This window comes from Scyliorhinus torazame, chromosome 25, assembly GCF_047496885.1.
Source record: "Scyliorhinus torazame isolate Kashiwa2021f chromosome 25, sScyTor2.1, whole genome shotgun sequence".
NCBI lineage: Eukaryota > Metazoa > Chordata > Chondrichthyes > Carcharhiniformes > Scyliorhinidae > Scyliorhinus > Scyliorhinus torazame.
In genome coordinates, this window is record NC_092731.1 from 31,811,803 (window position 1) to 31,835,849 (window position 24,047).

The window sequence follows — 24,047 nt, forward strand, 5'->3', positions numbered from 1 at the left end:
ATCTCTCCCAATTTATATTTACACCGATTGCAGCAATGTCGAAATTACCCCACGAGTTGCAGCATTCGGCTCAATGAAGTTGGTATTTTCAGACTGACACCAGGGGTGTCTCTGTCATCATTTGAGAGCAGAGACGTGACGGCTGCTGCTGCTGTTACACCAGCAGGTGGCAGTGTCGCACCACAAAGTACAAAGAGAACAGCAGGATCCCATACTGTCTGCGAAAGATCAGAATGTCTGTGAGGAAACTAATTGGACATTGCCCCCTGTATCAATAATGAATAAACACTCCCACTCCCAGCATTGCATGCTTCAATCAGTGTATTTTATTTCACCAGAATTGTAAAGTACATTTGAAATGAATTAAAGGTAAAACAGCAACAAAAGCGAGATCTGAGAGAGACTCAGTGAGCAATTAGAAATCAGGGAGACGGCGAGAGAGAAATCCCATCAATCACACCCGGAATATTCTATTGGAGAGATTCTTGTCAGTGTGACTCTCGGCCACATCCCCATCGCTTCATTGCGAGCTGGAGCTATGGGACGGTCTTGCACAGGTTTCGGTCATAATCCACAAACTTTGGGTTGAATTTGTGGCTGTTCTCCTTGATGCACAGGGCAGCTGCAATGCCACAGTCGCACAACTTCTTAACACACCCTGCGAAGTAAGACGTCACCGAGAAATCATCTGAAAAAGAGGAGAGAACAACAAAATATACACAGTGTAAAATATGCACAGTAATGTCTCCATGGAAACACACACTGCAATACACACACATTAATGTACACACTAATGTGCTGGGTGGGGTTAAGGATGTGAGATTCCGCATCGTTGAAAAATCTTCATTGTTGTTGGGTCCTTAATGTTGTGGGTGACTCACAATGGTTGGGGCCAAATAATGTTCTTGAAGCTTCCTAAACAACGGGGCAGCTAACGTCTTCGAATGTCTCTGATGTTGTGCAAATGGCCGTCCTCAAGTTCTGGATGGTCATTAATTTTTAATCTAATACTTTGGTACTGAGGGGGTGGGTGGGGTCTGAAGCTGTGGAGAGTCTTTAACGTGGGTGGCCTGTAATCGTCTGCTGTGGATTCTGTCCATAGATTTTTAAATTCCACCATATTGTGATCGCTCCTTCCGAGAGGATCCCTAACTATGAGATCCTGAATCAATCCTGTCTCATTACACAGGACCAGATCTAGGACCGCTTGTTCCCTCGTAGGTTCCATTACATACTGTTCTAGGAAACTACCGTGGATACATTCTCTCAACTCCTCCTCAAGGCTGCCTTGACCGACCTGGTTAAACCAATCGACATGTAGATTAAAATCCCCCATGATAACTGCTGTACCATTTCTACATGCATCAGGTATTTCTTTGTTTATTGCCTGCCCCACCATAATGTTACTATTTGGTGGCCTGTAGACTACTCCTATCAGTGACTTTTTCGCCTTACTATTCCTGATTTCCACCTTAATGGATTCAACCTTATCCTCCATAGCACCGATGTCATCCCTTACTGTTGCCCGGATGTCATCCTTAAATATCAGAGCTACACCACCTCCCTTACCATCCACTCTGTCCTTCCGAATAGTTTGATACCCTCGGATATTTAACTCCCAGTCGTGACCATCCTTTAACCATGTTTCAGTAATGGCCACTAAATCAGAGTCATTCATGATGATTTGCGCCATCAACTCATTTACCTTATTCCGAATACTACGAGCATTCAGGTCAAGTACACTTATGTTGGCTTTTTTACCTCCGTTCTGAATCTTAACACCTCGATCAGTAACCCCTCCTAAGTTATATTTCCTCTCAACTTTCCTCCTAATTTTCCTTGTCGTTGAACCCATATCTTCATGTAACAACCTGCCACGTCGCTTACCATTAATGTTTTCACTTCCCGTTTTATTCCTTTTAGTATTCCTGGTCTTCTTCACTGAGCTCCCGTCAGTCACTGTACCTTGTACTGTCGCCCTTTTTGATTTTTGACTATGGCTTCTCTGCCTTACACTTTCCCCCTTACTGCCTTTTGTTTCTGTCCCTGTTTTACTACCTTCCAACTTCCTGCATCGGTTCCCATCCCCCTGCCACATTAGTTTAAACTCTCCCCAACAGCTCTCGCAAACACCCCCCATAGGACATCGGTTCCAGTCCTGCCCAGGTGCTGACCGTCAGGTTTGTACTGGTCCCATCTCCCCAGAACCGGTTCCAATGCTCCAGGAATTTGAATCCCTCCCTCTTGCACCATCTCACGAGCCACGCAATCATCCTATCTATCCTGACATTCCTACTCTGACAAGTTTGTGGCACTGATAGCAATCCTGGGATTACTACCTTTGAGGTGCTACTTTTTAGTTTAACTCCTAACTCCCTGAATTCAGCTTGTAGGACCTCGTCCCGTTTTTTACCTATATCGTTGGTGCCTATATGCACCATGACAGCTGGCTGTTCACCCTCCCCCCACAGAATGTTCTGCAGCCGCTCCGAGACATCCTTGACCCTTACACCAGGGAGGCAACATGCCATCCTGGAGTCTCGATTGCGTCCGCAGAACCGACTGTCTGTTCCCCTTACAATTGAGTCCCCTATCACTATAGCCCTGCCATTCTTCTTCCTGCCCAGCTGCGCAGCAGAGCCAGCCACGGTGCCATGAACCTGGCTGCTGCTGCCTTCCCCTGGAGAGCCATCTCCCTCAACAGTATCCAAAGCGGTATATCTGTTTTGCATGGAGATGACCGCAGAGGATCTTTGGATCCTCTCTGTCTTCAGGTGATGTCCCGGAGGACTGGAGAATAGCTAATGTTGTTCCTCTGTTTAAGAAGGGTAGCAAGGATAATCCCGGGAACTACAGGCCGGTGAGCCTTACTTCAGTGGTAGGGAAAGTACTGGTGAGAATTCTTCGAGACAGGATCTACTCCCATTTGGAAGCAAATGGACGTATTAGTGAGAGGCAGCACGGTTTTGTGAAGGGGAGGTCGTGTCTCACTAACTTGATAGAGTTTTTCGAGGAGGTCACTAAGATGATTGATGCCGGTAGGGCAGTGGATGTTGTCTATATGGACTTCAGTAAGGCCTTTGACAAGGTCCCTCATGGTAGACTAGTACAAAAGGTGAAGTCACACGGGATCAGGGGTGAGCTGGCAAGGTGGATACAAAACTGGCTAGGTCATAGAAGGCAGAGATTAGCAATGGAAGGATGCTTTTCTAATTGGAGGGCTGTGACCAGTGGTGTTCCACAGGGATCAGTGCTGGGACCTTTGCTCTTTGTAGTATATATAAATGATTTGGAGGAAAATGTAACTGGTCTGATTAGTAAGTTTGCAGACGACACAAAGGTTGGTGGAATTGCGGATAGCGATGAGGACTGTCAGAGGATACAGCAGGATTTAGATTGTTTGGAGACTTGGGCGGAGAGATGGCAGATGGAGTTTAATCCGGACAAATGTGAGGTAATGCATTTTGGAAGGTCTAATGCAGGTAGGGAATATACAGTGAATGGTAGAACCCTCAAGAGTATTGAAAGTCAAAGAGATCTAGGAGTACAGGTCCACAGGTCATTGAAAGGGGCAACACAGGTGGAGAAGGTAGTCAAGAAGGCATACGGCATGCCTGCCTTCATTGGCCGGGGCATTGAGTATAAGAATTGGCAAGTCATGTTGCAGCTGTATAGAATCTTAGTTAGGCCACACTTGGAGTATAGTGTTCAATTCTGGTCGCCACACTACCAGAAGGATGTGGAGGCTTTAGAGAGGGTGCAGAAGAGATTTACCAGAATGTTGCCTGGTATGGAGGGCATTAGCTATGAGGAGCGGTTGAATAAACTCGGTTTGTTCTCACTGGAACGAAGGAGGTTGAGAGGCGACCTGATAGAGGTCTACAAAATTATGAGGGGCATAGACAGAGTGGATAGTCAGAGGCTTTTCCCCAGGGTAGAGGAGTCAATTACTAGGGGGCATAGGTTTAAGGTGAGAGGGGCAAGGTTTAGAGTAGATGTACGAGGCAAGTTTTTTACGCAGAGGGTAGTGGGTGCCTGGAACTCGCTACCGGAGGAGGTGGTGGAAGCAGGGACGATAGTGACATTTAAGGGGCATCTAGACAAATACATGAATAGGATGGGAATAGAGGGATACGGACCCAGGAAGTGTAGAAGATTGTAGTTTAGTCGGGCAGCATGGTCGGCACAGGCTTGGAGGGCCGAAGGGCCTGTTCCTGTGCTGTACATTTCTTTGTTCTTTGTTCTTTGTTGACACCTGCACTGCCTTCCTACTCTTGCTCTGTCTTTTGGTTACCCATTTTCTATCTCCCTCAGTACCTTTCACCTGCGGTGTGACCAACTCGTTAAACGTGCTATCCACGATGTCCTCAGCATCGCGGACGCTCCAAAGTGAGTCCATCCGCAGCTCCAGAGCCGTCAAGCGGTCTAACAGGAGCTTCAACTGGACACACTTCTTGCACGTGAAGTAGCCAGGGACAGTGGACGTGTCCCTGAGCTCCCACATCGCACACGAGGAGCATGACACGGGTCTGAGATCTCCTGCCATGTCTTAAACCTTCGGTAAACTTCAACAATTACAATTTACCAAAATAAATAAACAACGAAGAAAAAAATGAATATATATACCAATGAAAAGAAAAAGAAAACAGAAACACTACTTACCAGTCACTTACCAGGGATAAACAGCACCTCCTCCCCACCCAGCTTCGAATTCCCACCTAGATTCAAATTCCCAAACTCACTCTTTGCTGTCTCACTCTGTGCCGATTTGTAAATCAGGTGCAATTCAGCTCCGGTGTGAGACCATAGGGCTCACTGGGAGACCTCACTGGGAGTTGTAAATTCGTAATGACGTAAATTTATCCTAGGCAATTGTTCATTAAAGTCCATTTTCATTGTTGTCGCTGTGGCTGTCCCAGAAACCGCCCACGTCGCTGGGAAGCCCCCACATCCTCGTTGGGGGCGCTATTCACAAAGAGAGGAAGGATATGCAAATGAGTCAGCACTCTGCCGGTGAGAATTCCGAGCGATTCCCGGCCCAGCGGGCGCTCTAACCTCTGGAGCTGGAGTTAGCGCTAAAGACCCTGGAAGCTGGAGCTGTTTTGAAACCCTCCACTTACCACACTCACTGCAACCACCAAGATGGTTCACAGAAGACCTGCCCCCCAAGGTCGGGAGGCCCAGGTGGACCCACAGCTCCAGGCCAGTGAGGAGCGGGGGGACACCCTCTTCCCCAGTGTGGGCCGCAGGCTCGCGCCTGTCCTCCTGAACACTGCCTGGGAGGTGGTGGCAGAGTCGGTCAGTGAGAGAGAGTGGAGAACAGACTCGCCGGGAGGAGACAGCTGGTGATCCTGAGGGGTGGGGGTCACTGGTGAGGCCTCTGCCCTGAGAGGGGCAGAGAACCAGGGAGGCCTCCAAAGGCCACGGTGCAGGCGTCGAGGGGCCGGAGCATCGCGGGAAGGGGAAGAATGAAATGTCCACGCTGCTAATCGCATTTCAATGCTGATTCCGCATTTCCCCGCCGGTGCGAGTCACAAATTATTTTTGCCGCCGGGGAGGGTCCGGAGCATGCCGCCCAAATCGGCACAGACCCCCCGCTGGGTCAGAGAATCGCTGGGGGGCAGCATGAATCCTGCACCACCGCTCCGACGCCGGCTGCCGAATTCTCCGCCGCCAGTTTACGAGCGGGGGCGGGGATCACACCGCGCCGGTCGAGGGCTGTTGGCAGCGGCCCCCCCGGCAATTCTCTGGGCCCCGATGGGCCGAGCGGCCGCCCGTTTTCAGCCAGTCCCGTCGGCGTGAAATGGACATGGTCCATCACGGCGGGACCTGGCTTGCCGGCCATCTAGCGGGGCCCTCAGGGGGGTGCAGGGGGGATCCGGCCCCGGGGGGAGGGGGGGGATGCCCCCACGGTGGCCTGGCCCGCGATCCGGGCTCACAGATCTGCAGGCGGGCCTGTGCCGTGGGGGCACTCTTTCCCTACGCGCCCGCCTCTGTAAGGCTCTGTCAAGGCTGGCGCGGAGGGAAAGAGTGCCCCCACAGCACAGGCCCGCCTGCAGATCAGTGGGCCCCGATCGCGGGCACGGCCACCGTGGGGACATCCCCACCCCCTCCCCAGGGCCGGTACACGATGGCAGTCCGGCACGTGTGCCAACTCGCGCAGGCTGGCCGCGGCCCTTCGCCGCCGGTTGGCGCGGTGCCAACCCCTCCAGCGCTGGCCGAGCGCTCGGAAGTGCGGAGGATTCCGGAACTTCCGGGACGCCTGAGACCGGAGTTATTTGCGCCGGTACGGGCCACCCCGACAATTGCGGGAGAATCCCGCCCCTGATCCTCCGCCCGACCGTGATTCCCGTTTCCGGTGTCGCGAGGCAGAGAATCCAGCCCAATGTTCTCACACCGGAGCTGAATTCCACTGATTTGCATTCCCACTGGGAGCACAAATCAGGAAGCGACTGCCCCCCAGCCCCCGCAGCATGGGGATGACCTGCCCCACCCGTAAGGGGCTTCTGGCAGGTGTCTCTGTTCTGGGGGGCTTCCAGGCCGGGGTCTTTCTTGTGGCGGGGTCTCTGGTGGGGGTCTCTTTAATTAGGGGGCCTCTGGTGAGGGGGTGTCTGGTGGGGGTGGGGTGGGAAGGTCTTGCATTGTGGGTGGTGGGGAGGGTGGCCCTCCATTGGACTTTGGGGGCAACTCCCGTAAAGAGTTACCCCCTTGGCCCACCGTGAGGCCCACCACATCAGGGCCACGCTGGTCAAGACCGGCACTAATTCCTGCCCACGTGATTCCCGGCCCAGAGGACCGGAGAATCCCGACGATTCGGAGAATATGGGGCACAGCCCAATAATAGGATGCAAATAAATCTTAATGACCCATTCACATTCTCCCGATGGTGCCCGTCGGCAATCCCGTTTCCTGCCCGCGCTGGATTCTCCGCTGCCCGCCGCTGGTAGCGGATTTCCCGATGCGACGGAGAATCCGGCCCTTAGTCTCCCAATCGGAAAGTTCCGGGCCTGGTCTCTTGAACATTCGAAATTTTAATCGCTTCACCATTGGTGGCCGTTGTCATGATATTCACGTGAACATCACAGCACATACACACATACATAATGATGGACAGATCAACGGACCAATCAACACACACAACACGACAGCCAATCACAGACAAGAGCAGACACAGTACAAAACAGGGAACACGACACTTCCTGAGCACTCGAGCAGGAGATGGCTCAGGGCACAGACCTCATTGCCAGCCACTCAGACATTCACCATGTGCTGAGTACCAGAGTTTACCATGTTAATAGTTGATTGAAATAAAACTGCGTTGTACCATTCGCAACCGTGTTGGGTCGTCTGTGGATCAGAGTACCCAACACTTCAAGATACCAGGAATGATTTTACACCTATCCACAAATCTGCCATCCTGCGCCATGGACACCGTCAACACACCGCAGCCGCTGCAAGTCGCTGGAAACCTCGGCGTAAACTGGAAGCTGTTCAAGCAGCGCTTCCAATTCTTCCTGGAAGCCAACGACAAAGAGAGCGTCTCGGACACCAGAAAGATCGCCATCCTCCTCACCACCGCAGGGCAGCGCGCCATCCATGTCTACAACTCCCTGGTGTTCGCGGAAGGTGAGGACAAATCCAAATACAAGACGGTCCTTCTCAAGCTCGACCAACACTTCAACGTCGAGGTCAACGAAAGCCTCGAGAGATATGTCTTCCAGCAGCGCCTGCAAGGTAAGGATGAGCTCTTTCAGTCATTCCTGACGCATCTCCGCATCCTCGCGCAGTCCTGCGGTTACGACACCACCTCAGACTCCATGATTCGGGACCAGATCGATTTTGGGGTCGCCTCGGGCACCCTACGCCAGCAGCTTTTAAAAATGAAAGGCCTAACCTTAGCCTCTGCAATCGAAGCCTGTGTCCTGCACGAAAACGCGACTAGCCGCTATGCCCAATTTCAGGCGACCGAATCGGCGCGGCGGGGGTCCTACGCGGCCGGATCGGGGAGCCAGTGCCCCACGAGGCCGAACGGGTCTAGGTGATCGAGTTCCTCCCGGCCCGCGGCCCGGACGAGGGCGGCCAATTCGCGCGCTTTTCGGGACCTCCTGCGCTTGTGCGCGCCAAAACCTACGGCAACACTGAGGGACGTGATGCGCAGGCGCGCTCGACGCAAGACCAAACTGCGCATGCGCAGTGGCGCAACGAACGCTATGATGTCACAACGTGCGGCAACTGTGGAGCTGCACATTCAAAGCGGCAATGTCCCGCAAGAACCCGACAATGCCTACGCTGTGGCAAGGGGGGCCACTACGCTGCCTGCTGTCGAGCGGCTCAACCTGTCGATCTTCCACAACTCCGACAACCTCGTAGGGACGTGCGGACCATTCAGCCTCCCCATTACGAATCGTGCCCAGACGACATCCAGACCGGTGACACAGATGACCGAGACGCCTTGGGGGTTGCGGTCATTGATGGGAACCTAGTCAACACAATCAATCCAGGTGATGAATGGAGTGCCACCCTGACGGTCAACCGATCGCCGATCACTTTCCGCCTGAACACTGGCGCCTCCGCCAACCTCATAGCATGGTCAGACTTTTACGCCATGAAGGTCAGACCACCAATTTGGCCGTCCTGGTGCAAGATGGTCGACTACAACGGGAACGTTATCCTGGCCATGGGATCCTGCCAGCTCCAGGTGACACACAACACACACGCGGCCACACTCTCGTTCGAGATAGTCGGCTCATCGAAGGACTCCCTGCTAGGTGCACAGACATGCAAGGCTCTCCACCTCATGCAACGAGTCCACTCTCTCTCTCCAGACAGCACGTCTGCCTTCCCGGAAGCAGAGTTTAATGCACAGCTCCAATCGCTCCTCGCCGACAACCAGGAGGCATTCGAGGGCATGGGAACACTGACATACACCTACAGAATTTGGCTCAAACCAGACGCCACCCCGGTCATTCACGCACCGCTCAGAGTCCCTGCGCCACTCGAAGACCGCCTCAAGCAGCAGCTGCAGGATCTCCAGGACCAAGGGGTCCTATCCAGGGTCACGGAGCCCACGCCGTGGGTCAGCTCCATGGTGTGTGTCAAGAAGCCCTCCGGCGAGCTCCGGATCTGCATTGACCCTAAAGACCTCATAACAATATCATGAGGGAACACTACCCCATGCCCAAACGGGAAGAGATCACCAGTGAAATGGCCCAGGCGAAGATATTTACGAAACTGGATGGCTCTAAGGGGTTTTGGCAGATCCAACTCGATCCGTCCAGCCGAAAGCTGTACAACTTCAACACCCCTTTCGGCAGGTTCTGCTACAACTGGATGCCATTTGGCATCATCTCGGCATCCGAGGTCTTTCATAGAATCATGGAGCAGATGATGGAAGGCATCGAAGGGGTGCGCGTCTACGTGGACGACGTCATCATCTGGTCCACCACACCACAGGAGCACAACTATCGTCTCCAACGCGTTTTTGCACGCATACAGGAAACAGGCCTGAGCCTGTTGTTCAACCGAGCCAAGTGTTCTTTCGGCCAAACCGAGCTGAAGTTCCTGGGGGACCACATTTCCCGGTCAGGGGTCTGTCCGGATGCAGACAAGGTGAGCGCCATCACAGCCATGCCGCAGCCGGCAGACAAGAAAGCAGTGCTACGCTTCCTAGGCATGGTCAACTTCCTGGGGAAGTTCATTCCCAACCTTGCCTCCCACATGACAGCTCAGCGCCACCTCGTCAAAATGTCCACAGAGTTCCAGTGGCAACACACACACCAGCTGGAATGGGAGGAGCTCAAACTCAAGCTCACCACTGCACCGGTATTGGTGTTTTTCGACACGTCTCGTGCCACTAAAATCTCGACTGATGCCAGCCAGTCCGGCATTGGGCAGTGCTCCTGCAGCGGGATGACACTGCCTCATGGGCCCCGGTCGCCTATGCCTCGCGGGCCATGACCCCCACAGAGCAGCGTTACGCGCAGATCGAAAAGGAGTGCCTGGGCTTGCTAACCGGTTGAGACAAGTTCCATGATTATGCGTATGGTCTTCCCTGGTTCACTGTTGAAACTGACCACCGCCCCCTGGTCAGCATAATAAACAAGGACCTGAATGAGATGACCCCTCGCATCCAGCGCATCTTACTTAAACTCAGGAGGTACGACTTCCAACTGGTCTACACCCCAGGGAAGGACCTTATCATTGTGGATGTCCTCTCTAGAGCAGTGAGCACTCCGCCAGATTCGGAGGGGTTTGTATGTCAGGTCGAGGCAAATCTGCCAGCTGACGACTCCAGTTTGGCCCGTATTCGCCGAGAGACTGTGGCCGACCCCCTTCTACAACGTGTGATGCGCCACATGACGGGAAGGTGGCTCTAAGGGCAGTGCCCGCAGTTCTACCACGTCTGAGACGACCTGGCCGTCATTGATGGTGTCCTTCTGAAGCTGGACTGGATTGTGATTCCGTACATCATGCACAAGCTAGTTCTCGACCAACTACACGAAGGCCATTTGGGGGTCGAGAACTGCAGACGGAGGGCCCGAGAGGCGGTATACTGGCCGGGCATCAGTGATGACATTGGCAATATGGTGCTCAACTGCCCCACCTGCCAAAGGTTTCAGCCGGCGCAACCTCCTGAGACGCTTCTGCCCCATGAGCTGGTGACGCCCCCCTGGGCGAAGGTGGGTGTGGACATCTTTCACGCGCTCGGCAGGGGCTATGTCATCGTCGTTGACCACTTTTCCAACTACCCAGAGGTCATACGCCTGCACGATCTCACGTCGTCTGCTGTCATAAGGGCCTGCAAAGACACCTTCACTCGACACGGCATTCCGATGACTGTCATGTCGGACAATGGGCCCTGTTTCGCCAGCCAGGAATGGTCATCGTTTGCGGCCTCATTTGGATTTACACACGTGAAGTCCAGCCCTCTGCATCCCCAGTCCAATGGAAAGGCGGAGAAGGGCGTTCACATTGTAAAGCGGCTCCTCTGCAAGGCTGCTGCTGCCGGATCGGATTTCTGCCTCGCCCTGCTGGCCTATCGCTCGGCCCCACTAGCCACTGGTCTCTCACCAGCCCAGCTGTTGATGGGTCGCGCCCTCAGGACCACTGTGCCCTCCATTCTGGCGCCCACAATAGACCATGCTCCGGTACTGCATAGGATGCAACTGCAGCGCGGTCGCCAGAAGAGGTCATATGACACACGTGCAACTGATCTTCCCGCCCTGGCCCCTGGAGATGAAGTCCGCATCCACCTACCAGACGGTGGCTGGTCAGCATCTGCCGAAGTTCCGACGCGTGGCTGCCCGCTCGTTCCTGGTTCGCATGCCTGATGGATCCGTTCGTAGGCGCAATCGCCGGGCTCTTCGCCTACTTCCACACTCGCTACGAGACCTTACACTGACACCGTGTCCTCCTGTTGTTCCTGATATCGACTTCGTGGAGCTGCCTGTTACCATGCCCCTTCCGTCGTCGCCCGTGGCCAGGCCCGTTCCTCAGCCGGCGGTTCCAGATCTACCCTTGAGGCGGTCAACCCGAATTCGGCGCCCACCTACTAGACTGGACTTATGAGACTGTTTATACATTGAACTCATGCAACCGCTGTGTTAATATGTTTATGTTCTTATCGTTACAGGAACTCGTTTTATCGTTCAACAATTCCTCCTTCTTTGTTGTGGTACAACCTCGTTATTATGTCACACCCGACATCGCCCTTTGTAGATAGTTAAGCCTCATTTGCGAAGTCTTGCACTTTGGAAAAAAGAATAGAGGCATGGACTATTTTCTAAACGGTGACAAAATTCATAATGCTGAAGTGCAAAGGGACTTGGGAGTCCTAGTCCAGGATTCTCTAAAGGTAAACTTGCACGTTGAGTCCGTACTTAATAAAGCAAATGCAATGTTGTCATTTATCTCAAGAGGCTTGGAATATAAAAGCAGGATGTACTTCTGAAGCTTTATAAAGCATTAGTTAGGCCCCATTTAGAATACTGTGTGCAATTTTGGGCCCCACACCTCAGGAAGGACATGAAATGAAATGAAAATCACTTATTGTCACAAGTAGGCTTCAATGAAGTTACTGTGAAAAGCCCCTAGTCGCCACATTCTGGCACCTGTTCAGGGAGGCTGTTACGGGAATTGAACCATGCTGCTGGCCTGCCTTGGTCTGCTTTCAAAGCCAGCGATTTAGCCCTGTGCTAAACAGCCCCTGGCACTGGAGCTGGTCCAGCGGAGATTCACACGGATGATCCCAGGAATGGTAGGGCTAACATACGATGAACGTCTGAGGATCCTGGGATGATATTCATTGGAGTTTAGGAGGTTGAGGGGAGATCTAATAGAAACTTACAAGATGATGAATGGCTTAGATAGGGTGGACGTAGGGAAGTTGTTTCCATTAGCAGGGGAGACTAGGACCCGGGGGCACAGCCTTAGAATAAAAGGGAGTCACTTTAGAACAGAGATGAGGAGAAATTTCTTCAGCCAGAGAGTGGTGGGTCTGTGGAATTCATTGCCACAGAGGGCGGTGGAGGCCGGGACATTGAGTGTCTTTAAGACAGAAGATGATAAATTCTTGATTTCTCGAGGAATTAAGGGCTATGGAGAAAGAGCGGGTAAATGGAGTTGAAATCAGCCATGATTGAATGGTGGAGTGGACTCGATGGGCCGAATGGCCTTACTTCCGCTCCTTTGCCTTATGGTCTTATGGTCTTATGTACATGCTGTAAATATTACACACACACACATTTAGCTGCACTCACTACACATCTCTATTTAGAATCATGTAGGCACATAATCTTGTAAAAAACGGGGGATGTCATGATATTCAGGTGAACATCACAGCACATGCATACACACATAATGATGGACAGATCAACGGACCAATCAACACACACAACACGACAGCCAATCATAGACAAGAGCATACACAGTACAAAACAGGGAACACGGCACTTCCTGAGCACTCGAGCAGGAGACGGCTCAGGGCACAGACCTCATTGCCAGCCATTCAGACATTCACCATGTGCTGAATACCAAAGTTTACCGTGTTAATAGTTGATTGAAATAAAACTGCGTTGTACCATTCGCAACCCTGTTGGTTCGTCTGTGTATCAGAGCACCCAACACTTCAACCGTGTCTTCAGGTGTCTGCGCCCCAAGCTCCAAAATTCCCTCCCTCTACATTTCTGCCTCGATTGAGACATTCCTTAAAACATCTTCAACAAAAGCTTTTGGTCAGTCACTTTGGATGTTTCATTACTCTGAAGGCACCACATAAATATAAGTTGTTGTTGTACTTTACTGATGTTGAACTATTGAGGGAAGTGAGAGGACAGGGAATCAGAGCAACTTCCCGAGGTCAACTTCGATTTTGTTTGGTGTTAACTTACCGCACTTGGGAAATCCATTTTTACAAGTTGAAAGGTGCCATATATAAAAGACGGGACAACTCATAATTCCAGCTTCTCTGGAACAGTCATCGTGCACTTTACAGCATCTGAGTGGGTGACAAACAAGAGATATCATTTCAGATGTAAGTTTTTCACAGAGAGACTGAAACTCAGTCAGGGGATTAATGATTCCAAACAAGCCTCAAATTGGGTTCCCAACTCTGAAGAATTGTCCTGGAGATTTCAGGAACGAAAGATTAATCCTCCGGGAACACATTCCACATAACTGAGGGGATAAGGTCATTGCTGCCCTTTAACAACATGGTCTTCTCCGATTTTATTTCAACGCATTTGTTAATTGGAGAGAAACTGGGGGTGGGAGGGAAAAGCTGTTTCTGAAAAAACACCCAATCAGATGACAAAGAGTCTGTTCACTCTCCAATTGGTTTGGAAAGGTGGGCACCGCGACAGTGGACATGTCAGACCAATGGCAGCATGGAGGTGGCATGTTTGAGGCTGGAGGTGACATCATGAACGCTCCAGAAACATTCTTGGTATTGACATCATCAAACGTTTATTTTGTGAAAGAAAACGGAGCCCGGCCCACAACAAACATGGAGCCCAGCCCACAACAAACATGTAGCACTGCCCACAACAAACATGGAGCACAGCAAACAACAAACATGGAGCCCAGCCCACAACAAACATGGAGCCCAGCCCACAACAAACATGTAGCACTGCCCACAACAAACATGGAGCACAGCAAACAACAAACATGGAGCCCAGCCCACAACAAACATGGAGCCCAGCCCACAACGAACATGGAGTCCAGCCCACAACGAACATGGAGCCCAGCCCACAACGGACATGGAGCCCAGCCCACAACAAACATGGAGCCCAGCCCACAACGGACATGGAGCCCAGCCCACAACAAACATGTAGCACTGCCCACAACAAACATGGAGCACAGCAAACAACAAACATGGAGCCCAGCCCACAACAAACATGGAGCACTGCCCACAACAAACATGGAGCACAGCAAACAACAAACATGGAGCCCAGCCCACAACAAACATGGAGCCCAGCCCACAACGAACATGGAGCCCAGCCCACAACGAACATGGAGCCCAGCCCACAACGAACATGGAGCCCAGCCCACAACGGACATGGAGCCCAGCCCACAACAAACATGGAGCACTGCCCACAACAAACATGGAGCACAGCCCACAACAAACATGGAGCCAAGCATACAACAAACATGGAGCACTGTCCACAATAAACATGTAGCACTGACCACAATAAACATGGAGCCCAGCCCACAACAAACATGGAGCACTGTCCACAATAAACATGTAGCACTGCCCACAACAAACATGGAGCCCAGCCCACAAGAACCATGTAGCACAGCCCACAACAAACATGGAGCACTGCCCACAACAAGCATGGAGCCCTGCCCACAACAAACATGGAGCACTGTCCACAATAAACATGGAGCACTGCCCACAATAAACATGGAGCACTGTCCACAATAAACATGGAGCACTGCCCACAACAAACATGGAGCACTGTCCACAATAAACATGGAGCACTGCCCACAATAAACATGGAGCCCAGCCCACAACAAACATGGAGCACTGTCCACAATAAACATGTAGCACAGCCCACAACAAACATGGAGCCCAGCCCACAACAAACATGGAGCCCAGCCCACAACAAACATGGAGCACTGTCCACAATAAACATGTAGCACAGCCCACAACAAACATGTAGCCCTGCCCACAAGAAACATGTAGCACAGCCCACAACAAACATGGAGCACTGCCCACAACAAACATGTAGCACAGCCCACAAGAAACATGTAGCACAGCCCACAACAAACATGGAGCACAGCCCACAACAAACATGGAGCACTGCCCACAACAAACATGGTGCCCAGCCCACAACAAACATGGTGCCCAGCCCACAACAAACATGGTGCCCAGCCCACAACAAACATGGAGCCCAGCCCACAACAAACATGGTGCCCAGTCCACAACAAACATGGATCCCTGCCCACAACAAACATGGAGCCCAGCCCTCAACAAACATGGAGCCCAGCCCACAACAAACATGGAGCACAGCCCACAACAAACATGGTGCCCAGCCCACAACAAACATGGTGCCCAGCCCACAACAAACATGGAGCCCAGCCCACAACAAACATGGAGCCCAGCCCACAACAAACATGGAGCCCAGCCCACAACAAACATGGAGCCCAGCCCACAACAAACATGGTGCCCAGCCCACAACAAACATGGTGCCCAGCCCACAACAAACATGGAGCCCAGCCCACAACAAACATGGAGCCCAGCCCACAACAAACATGGAGCACTGTCCACAATAAACATGTAGCACAGCCCACAAGAAACATGTAGCCCTGCCCACAAGAAACATGTAGCACAGCCCACAACAAACATGGAGCACTGCCCACAACAAACATGTAGCACAGCCCACAAGAAACATGTAGCACAGCCCACAACAAACATGGAGCACAGCCCACAACAAACATGGAGCACTGCCCACAACAAACATGGTGCCCAGCCCACAACAAACATGGTGCCCAGCCCACAACAAACATGGTGCCCAGCCCACAACAAACATGGAGCCCAGCCCACAACAAACATGGTGCCCAGCCCACAACAAACATGGAGCCCAGCCCACAACAAGCATGGAGCACAGCCCACAACAAACATGGTGCCCAGTCCACAACAAACATGGATCACTGCCCACAACAAACATGGCGCACTGCCCACAACAAACATGGAGCCCAGCCCACAATAAACATGGAGCCCAGCCCACAACATACATGGGGCCCAGCCCACAATAAACATGTAGCGCAGCCCACAACAAACATGGAGCCTGATGCACAATCAATCGCTACTGAAGCGAGACTGGGATCCAATTGAAGGCGTTAATGAACAAATAGTTACCCCAGCAGCTCCGGTACAGAATAACTGCTGTGGGTGAAACACAGACTCTTATGGGCGGAACCAGCAGGCAGGTTCTACCACTCATACTCCAGTATAAGGTACATCCCACCTAGGTCCCGCAATAATCTGTGGTAGGCTATACTAATATAGCCTACCACAGAGCACAGCCCCCAACAAACATGGAGTCCAGTCCACAACAAACATGGAGCCCAGCCCAAAACAAACATGGGAGACCTGCCCACAACAAACATGGAGCCAAGCCCCCAACAAACATGGAGTCCAGTCCACAACAAACATGGAGTCCAGTACACAACAAACATGGAGCCCAGTCCACAACAAACATGGGAGCCCTGCCCACAACAAACATGGAGCCAAGCCCCCAACAAACATGGAGTCCAGTCCACAACAAACATGGAGTCCAGTCCACAACAAACATGGAGCACAGTCCACAAGAAACATGGAGTCCAGTCCACAACAAACATGGAGCACAGCCCACAACAAACATGGAGTCCAGTCCACAACAAACATGGAGCACAGTCCACAACAAACATGGAGTCCAGTCCACAACAAACATGGCGTCCAGTCCACAACAAACATGGAGCCCAGCCCAAAACAAACATGGGAGCCCTGCCCACAACAAACATGGAGCCAAGCCCCCAACAAACATGGAGTCCAGTCCACAACAAACATGGAGTCCAGTCCACAACAAACATGGAGCCCAGTCCACAACAAACATGGGAGCCCTGCCCACAACAAACATGGAGCCAAGCCCCCAACAAACATGGAGTCCAGTCCACAACAAACATGGAGTCCAGTCCACAACAAACATGGAGCACAGTCCACAAGAAACATGGAGTCCAGTCCACAACAAACATGGAGCACAGCCCACAACAAACATGGAGTCCAGTCCACAACAAACATGGAGCACAGTCCACAACAAACATGGGAGCCCAGTCCACAACAAACATGGGAGCCCAGTCCACAACAAACATGGGAGCCCTGCCCACAACAAACATGGAGTCCAGTCCACAACAAACATGGAGCCCAGCCCACAACAAACATCGAGTCCAGCCCACAACAAACATGTAACACAGCCCACAATAAGCGAGGAGTCCAGCCCACAACAAACATGTAGCACTGTCCACAACAAACATGGAGCCCAGCCCACAACAAACATGGAGCACTGCCCACAACAAACATGGAGCTAAGCATACAACAAACATGGATCCCAGCCCACAACAAACATGGAGCACTGCCCACAGCAAACATGGAGCCCAGCCCAGAACAAACATGGAGCCAAGCATACAACAAACATGGGAGCCCAGTCCACAACAAACATGGGAGCCCTGCCCACAACAAACATGGAGTCCAGTCCACAACAAACATGGAGCCCTGCCCACAACAAACATGGAGTCCAGTCCACAACAAACATGGAGCCCTGCCCACAACAAACATGGATCCCTGCCCACAACAAACATGGCGCACTGCCCACAACAAACATGGAGCCCAGCCCACAATAAACATGGAGCCCAGCCCACAACATACATGGGGCCCAGCCCACAATAAACATGTAGCGCAGCCCACAACAAACATGGAGCCTGATGCACAATCAATCGCTACTGAAGCGAGACTGGGATCCAATTGAAGGCGTTAATGAACAAATAGTTACCCCAGCAGCTCCGGTACAGAATAACTGCTGTGGGTGAAACACAGACTCTTATGGGCGGAACCAGCAGGCAGGTTCTACCACTCATACTCCAGTATAAGGTACATCCCACCTAGATCCCGCAATAATCTGTGGTAGGCTATACTAATATAGCCTACCACAGAGCACAGCCCCCAACAAACATGGAGTCCAGTCCACAACAAACATGGAGTCCAGTCCACAACAAACATGGAGCCCAGCCCAAAACAAACATGGGAGACCTGCCCACAACAAACATGGAGCCAAGCCCCCAACAAACATGGAGTCCAGTCCACAACAAACATGGAGTCCAGTACACAACAAACATGGAGCCCAGTCCACAACAAACATGGGAGCCCTGCCCACAACAAACATGGAGCCAAGCCCCCAACAAACATGGAGTCCAGTCCACAACAAACATGGAGTCCAGTCCACAACAAACATGGAGCACAGTCCACAAGAAACATGGAGTCCAGTCCACAACAAACATGGAGCACAGCCCACAACAAACATGGAGTCCAGTCCACAACAAACATGGAGCACAGTCCACAACAAACATGGAGTCCAGTCCACAACAAACATGGAGTCCAGTCCACAACAAACATGGAGCCCAGCCCAAAACAAACATGGGAGCCCTGCCCACAACAAACATGGAGCCAAGCCCCCAACAAACATGGAGTCCAGTCCACAACAAACATGGAGTCCAGTCCACAACAAACATGGAGCCCAGTCCACAACAAACATGGGAGCCCTGCCCACAACAAACATGGAGCCAAGCCCCCAACAAACATGGAGTCCAGTCCACAACAAACATGGAGTCCAGTCCACAACAAACATGGAGCACAGTCCACAAGAAACATGGAGTCCAGTCCACAACAAACATGGAGCACAGCCCACAACAAACATGGACTCCAGTCCACAACAAACATGGAGCACAGTCCACAACAAACATGGGAGCCCAGTCCACAACAAACATGGGAGCCCAGTCCACAACAAACATGGGAGCCCTGCCCACAACAAACATGGAGTCCAGTCCACAACAAACATGGAGCCCAGCCCACAACAAACATCGAGTCCAGCCCACAACAAACATGTAACACAGCCCACAATAAGCGAGGAGTCCAGCCCACAACAAACATGTAGCACTGTCCACAACAAACATGGAGCCCAGCCCACAACAAACATGGAGCACTGCCCACAACAAACATGGAGCTAAGCATACAACAAACATGGAGCCCAGCCCACAACAAACATGGAGCACTGCCCACAGCAAACATGGAGCCCAGCCCACAACAAACATGGAGCCAAGCATACAACAAACATGGGAGCCCAGTCCACAACAAACATGGGAGCCCTGCCCACAACAAACATGGGGTCCAGTCCACAACAAACATGGAGCCCTGCCCACAACAAACATGGAGTCCAGTCCACAACAAACATGGAGCCCTGCCCACAACAAACATGGAGCCCAGCCCACAACAAACATGGAGCACTGCCCACAACAAACATGGTGTCCAGTCCACAACAAGCATGGAGCCCTGCCCACAACAAACATGGAGCCCAGCCCACAACAAACATGGAGTCCAGTCCACAACAAACATGGAGCCCTGCCCACAACAAACATGGAGCCCAGCCCACAACAAACATGGAGCCCAGTCCACAACAAACATGGAGCCCAGTCCACAACAAACATGGAGCCCAGTCCACAACAAACATGGAGCACTGCCCACAACAAACATGGAGTCCAGTCCACAACAAACATGGAGCCCTGCCAACAACAAACATGGAGCCCAGCCCACAACAAACATCGAGTCCAGCCCACAACAAACATGTAACACTGTCCACAACAAACATGGAGCCCAGCCCAAAACAAACATGGAGCCAAGCATACAACAAACATGTAGCACTGTCCACAACAAACATGGAGCCCAGCCCACAACAAACATGGAGCACTGCCCACAACAAACATGCAGCACTGCCCACAACAAACATGGAGCACTGCCCACAACAAACATGGGAGCCCAGCCCACAACAAACATGGAGCCCAGCCCACAACAAACATGGAGTCCAGTCCACAACAAACATGGGGTCCAGCCCACAACAAACATGTAGCCCAGCCCACAACAAACATGGAGTCCAGTCCACAACAAACATGGGAGCCCAGCCCACAACAAACATGGAGCCCAGCCCACAACAAACATGGAGTCCAGTCCACAACAAACATGGGAGCCCAGCCCACAACAAACATGGAGCCCAGCTCACAACAAACATGGAGCACTGCCCACAACAAACATGGAGTACTGCCCACAACAAACATGGAGCCAAGCATACAACAAACATTGAGCCCTGCCCACAACAAACATGTAGTACAGCACACAACAAACATGGAGCCCAGCCCACAACGAACATGTAGCACTGCCCACAATAAACATGGAGCCCAGCCAACAACGAACATGGAGCCAAGCATACAACAAACATGGAGCCCAGCCGACAACAAACATGGAGGACTGCCCACAACGAACATGGAGCACTGCCCACAACAAACATGGAGCCAAGCATACAACAAACATGGAGCCCAGCCCGCAACAAACATGGAGCACTGCCCGCAACAAACATGGAGCCCAGCCCACAACAAACAGGGAGCACTGCCCACAACAAACATGGAGCCCAGCCCACAACAAACATGGAGCCCAGCCCACAACAAACATGGAGCACTGCCCACAACGAACATGGAGCCCAGCCCACAACAAACATGGAGCACTGCCCACAACAAACATGGAGCACTGCCCACAACAAACATGGAGCCAAGCATACAACAAACATGGAGCCCAGCCCACAACAAACATGGAGCACTGCCCACAACAAACATGGGAGCCCAGTCCACAACAAACATGGGGGCCCTGCCCACAACAAACATGGAGTCCAGTCCACAACGAACATGGAGCCCAGCCCACAACAAACATCGAGTCCAGCCCACAACAAACATGTAACACAGCCCACAACAAACGTGGAGTCCAGCCCACAACAAACATGTAGCACTGTCCACAACAAACATGGAGCCCAGCCCACAACAAACATGGAGCACTGCCCTCAACAAACATGGAGTACTGCCCACAACAAACATGGAGCCAAGCATACAACAAACATGGAGCCCAGCCCACAACAAACATGGAGCACTGCCCACAACAAACATGTAGCACTGCCCACAACAAACATGGGAGCCCAGCCCACAACAAACATGGAGCCCATTCCACAACAAACATGGAGTCCAGTCCACAACAAACATGGGGTCCAGCCCACAACAAACATGGAGCCCAGCCCAAAACAAACATGGAGCCCAGCCCACAACAAACATGGAGTCCAGTCCACAACAAACATGGAGCCCAGCCCAAAACAAACATGGAGCCCAGCCCACAACAAACATGGAGTCCAGTCCACAACAAACATGGGAGCCCAGCCCACAACAAACATGGAGCCCAGCCCACAACAAACATGGAGCACTGCCCACAACAAACATGGAGTATTGCCCACAACAAACATGGAGCCAAGCATACAACAAACATTGAGCCCTGCCCACAACAAACATGGAGCACTGTCCACAATAAACATGTAGCACAGCCCACAAGAAACATGTAGCCCTGCCCACAAGAAACATGTAGCACAGCCCACAACAAACATGGAGCACTGCCCACAACAAACATGTAGCACAGCCCACAAGAAACATGTAGCACAGCCCACAACAAACATGGAGCACAGCCCACAACAAACATGGAGCACTGCCCACAACAAACATGGTGCCCAGCCCACAACAAACATGGTGCCCAGCCCACAACAAACATGGTGCCCAGCCCACAACAAACATGGAGCCCAGCCCACAACAAACATGGTGCCCAGCCCACAACAAACATGGAGCCCAGCCCACAACAAGCATGGAGCACAGCCCACAACAAACATGGTGCCCAGTCCACAACAAACATGGATCCCTGCCCACAACAAACATGGCGCACTGCCCACAACAAACATGGAGCCCAGCCCACAATAAACATGGAGCCCAGCCCACAACATACATGGGGCCCAGCCCACAATAAACATGTAGCGCAGCCCACAACAAACATGGAGCCTGATGCACAATCAATCGCTACTGAAGCGAGACTGGGATCCAATTGAAGGCGTTAATGAACAAGTAGATACCCCAGCAGCTCCGGTACAGAATAACTGCTGTGGGTGAAACACAGACTCTTATGGGCGGAACCAGCAGGCAGGTTCTACCACTCATACTCCAGTATAAGGTACATCCCACCTAGATCCCGCAATAATCTGTGGTAGGCTATACTAATATAGCCTACCACAGAGCACAGCCCCCAACAAACATGGAGTCCAGTCCACAACAAACATGGAGTCCAGTCCAAAACAAACATGGAGCCCAGCCCAAAACAAACATGGGAGACCTGCCCACAACAAACATGGAGCCAAGCCCCCAACAAACATGGAGTCCAGTCCACAACAAACATGGAGTCCAGTACACAACAAACATGGAGCCCAGTCCACAACAAACATGGGAGCCCTGCCCACAACAAACATGGAGCCAAGCCCCCAACAAACATGGAGTCCAGTCCACAACAAACATGGAGTCCAGTCCACAACAAACATGGAGCACAGTCCACAAGAAACATGGAGTCCAGTCCACAACAAACATGGAGCACAGCCCACAACAAACATGGAGTCCAGTCCACAACAAACATGGAGCACAGTCCACAACAAACATGGAGTCCAGTCCACAACAAACATGGAGTCCAGTCCACAACAAACATGGAGCCCAGCCCAAAACAAACATGGGAGCCCTGCCCACAACAAACATGGAGCCAAGCCCCCAACAAACATGGAGTCCAGTCCACAACAAACATGGAGTCCAGTCCACAACAAACATGGAGCCCAGTCCACAACAAACATGGGAGCCCTGCCCACAACAAACATGGAGCCAAGCCCCCAACAAACATGGAGTCCAGTCCACAACAAACATGGAGTCCAGTCCACAACAAACATGGAGCACAGTCCACAAGAAACATGGAGTCCAGTCCACAACAAACATGGAGCACAGCCCACAACAAACATGGAGTCCAGTCCACAACAAACATGGAGCACAGTCCACAACAAACATGGGAGCCCAGTCCACAACAAACATGGGAGCTCAGTCCACAACAAACATGGGAGCCCTGCCCACAACAAACATGGAGTCCAGTCCACAACAAACATGGAGCCCAGCCCACAACAAACATCGAGTCCAGCCCACAACAAACATGTAACACAGCCCACAATAAGCGAGGAGTCCAGCCCACAACAAACATGTAGCACTGTCCACAACAAACATGGAGCCCAGCCCACAACAAACATGGAGCACTGCCCACAACAAACATGGAGCTAAGCATACAACAAACATGGAGCCCAGCCCACAACAAACATGGAGCACTGCCCACAGCAAACATGGAGCCCAGCCCACAACATACATGGAGCCAAGCATACAACAAACATGGGAGCCCAGTCCACAACAAACATGGGAGCCCTGCCCACAACAAACATGGGGTCCAGTCCACAACAAACATGGAGCCCTGCCCACAACAAACATGGAGTCCAGTCCACAACAAACATGGAGCCCTGCCCACAACAAACATGGAGCCCAGCCCACAACAAACATGGAGCACTGCCCACAACAAACATGGAGTCCAGTCCACAACAAACATGGAGCCCTGCCCACAACAAACATGGAGCCCAGCCCACAACAAACATGGAGTCCAGTCCACAACAAACATGGAGCCCTGCCCACAACAAACATGGAGCCCAGCCCACAACAAACATGGAGCCCAGTCCACAACAAACATGGAGCCCAGTCCACAACAAACATGGAGCCCAGTCCACAACAAACATGGAGCACTGCCCACAACAAACATGGAGTCCAGTCCACAACAAACATGGAGCCCTGCCCACAACAAACATGGAGCCCAGCCCACA

The 24,047-nt window shown here is 52.0% G+C and overlaps 1 protein-coding gene across 1 annotated transcript in view; it reads right to left on the reverse strand.

Annotated features, from left to right (window-relative positions):
• Nucleotides 1-303: 303 nt before the first annotated feature.
• LOC140402249 (basic phospholipase A2 nigexine-like) overlaps nucleotides 304-24,047 on the reverse strand; it is a 150,528-nt gene continuing 126,784 nt past the window's right edge. Inside the window, exons 3-4 of the mRNA XM_072489879.1 lie at nucleotides 13,389-13,495; nucleotides 304-688 (exon numbers count right to left, since the gene is read on the reverse strand). Coding sequence (XP_072345980.1) covers nucleotides 537-688; nucleotides 13,389-13,495 — 259 coding nt within the window. The 3' untranslated portion in view covers nucleotides 304-536. The remainder of the gene's footprint in view (nucleotides 689-13,388; nucleotides 13,496-24,047) is intronic.